This window comes from Aplysia californica, unplaced genomic scaffold, assembly GCF_000002075.1.
Source record: "Aplysia californica isolate F4 #8 unplaced genomic scaffold, AplCal3.0 scaffold00085, whole genome shotgun sequence".
NCBI lineage: Eukaryota > Metazoa > Mollusca > Gastropoda > Aplysiida > Aplysiidae > Aplysia > Aplysia californica.
In genome coordinates, this window is record NW_004797355.1 from 963,907 (window position 1) to 966,344 (window position 2,438).

Below are 2,438 nucleotides of genomic sequence, written 5' to 3' on the forward strand. Positions count from 1 at the left end.
TGTTGGAAGTGGGGGGGGGGGGTGGTAGGTGGGAGGGATACGAGAGGTGAGAATAATGATAATGATGATACTACTACTACTACCACTACTACTACTACTACTACTACTACTACTACTACTACTACTACTACTACTACTACTACTACTATTACTACTACTACTACTACTATTACTACTGCTTCTACTACTACTACTACTACTACTACTACTACTACTACTACTAATGATAATGATAGTAACTACAATAATAACAATAACAATAATAATAATACAACTAATAATAATAATAATAATAATAATAATAATAATAATAATAATAATAATAATAATAATAATAATAATAATAATAATAATAATAATAATAATAATAATAATAATAATAAAACTAATAATAGTAATAATGATAATGTCAATAGATAATAAATATTTAATAGCATATTTATGCTGCGCATTTCCATTTTCTGAAAAAAACAATGCTCAATGCGCATTACTTTCATAAATAAAGATATCGCATTTTATAAATTAATGGACACGTGTGTACGTACAACATAGTATTATGTATATTAATATGTGTTTGTATAAAAATAATATATGTCAGGCAGCGTGGTGGAATCAGGCTCTCGTCAAAATAATCAAAGTGAAAAAACTTGCATTTTTCCGCATGTTTCTGAATTTTTATCGAATTTTCGTTTTTTGGCTGAACACCTTTCATACCCATTAAAGAACTCATTTCTGCGCGGATTTTTCTGAAAAAAACGTTGATTAAAGGCACAAAAAATGTAATTTTTCAGTTACCACGGACTTTTAAGCTAAGGAAATAACTAATATTTGGCGGCCACTTTCTCACTAATTTCACCTCTGAAAACAAGTGACCCCCACCTCCTTCTGTCGCAAATATCTCGACTAGTATTCAAGATAAATGGATATTTTTTTCATCCAAATAAAGACAAGGGAGCAAGTTTTAAGATGACACAAATAACTCTACATGCCCAAAAACTGACGAGAGCCTGATTCTACCACGCTGCCTCACATATGCAGAAAGTAGGTGATGAGATGAGGTGAGAAGAAGAGATAAAATAATGGAGATAGGACGAGATGGCGAGTCGGATGAGAATGGATGACATGAAATGAGAAAAGACGAGGTTAGTTCAGATCTGATGACATTGGACAGAAGCCTAGTCCCATAGTATGCGGTGCACAAATATTGTTTCAATGAAAGGCGTTTACAACTTCGGCAAGGTGACTGAAATGTCTTAAGCCCTAACAGCAATTTTTTTCAGGAAAAAACATTGTTAAAATTCTTTGCACTCACCCGTATCTTAAAAATTATATTGTCTTGCTTTTTTGCTTTTTTCAACATGTATTGTGATTTGACCAATATTATTCCAAAGAAATTATTGCAACCAACACCACATATTAAGAAGCTGCAAAAAAACAATTTTTCAAAATTTCGGGGTTGGTACATGATCTGAGACAGCAGGCCGCCGATAAATCAAACTGCAAACTAGTAAAAAAAAATCCCAGTCCTTCTAAACGTCCCAGTCCTTTACAAATCACAGTCCTTTCAAAAACCCCAGTCTTTTCAAAAGTCCCAGCCCTTTACAAATCCCAGTCCTTTACAAATCCCAGTCCTTTACAAATCCCAGTCCTTTACAAATCCCAGTCCTTTACAAATCCCAGTCCTTTACAAATCCCAGTCCTTTACAAATCCCAGTCCTTTACAAAGTCCCAGTCCCTGGTGTAGTAGGTGGGTAGGTCGGTCTGCACGACTCACCTGTAGCGGGATCCGGCCCGGCATATTCTCCTTCTCATGCTCCACCGTCTTGACAAAGACTTCATTCAGCACCAGGAGACACGCGGCTGGGGGGACACAGAGACAACAGAAACTTTTCATTTATCTAGCTGTTTTTCTAAGAGTTTTAAAAAAAGTTTTAGTAACGTTTGTACGGCGCTCTCAACTACATAAGGTCATATGAGCGCCAAGGGGTGGATGTCAACAGAGAAGTCCTTACTCGGGCTTACTCTGCTCACCTCTCTAGCTTCAACAGCACAAAGTCTGCTTCGACAATCAAGGCACCCCTGAAATAGCGGGTCACAAGAGTGTGGCAAACATACAAAAGAAGTAGAGGAAAAATGACGATAGTAAGGATGAGGGAAAAAAGCAGCAGTTTCCCCTATTGCAATTCCAGAAAAGTTATGAGCATGACATTTATGAATCAGCCCATTTACCATTCTACTGTGCAACAGAACATGGTAATGTCCCCCCTTTGGGAATTGCCTAAAGACGCTTCAGTCAGTGGCACCGCCGCGCTTTTCCCTTTCGTCAACCCGCAGCCACCTCCCAATCGTCAGCCACCCCCAACCTTTGACACGGGTCAAACTTCCATCTATCTCGGCTTCCCAGGAAGCATACAATGCAAGACGCCGATTAAACACTC

General features: G+C 37.7%; 1 protein-coding gene across 1 annotated transcript in view; it reads right to left on the reverse strand.

Annotated features, from left to right (window-relative positions):
- LOC106011290 overlaps positions 1-2,438 on the reverse strand; it is a gene marked incomplete at its 5' end in the record, with an annotated part of 67,399 nt that overhangs the window by 1,988 nt on the left and 62,973 nt on the right. Inside the window, 1 exon segment of the mRNA XM_013080425.2 lies at positions 1,775-1,860. Coding sequence (XP_012935879.1) covers positions 1,775-1,860 — 86 coding nt within the window.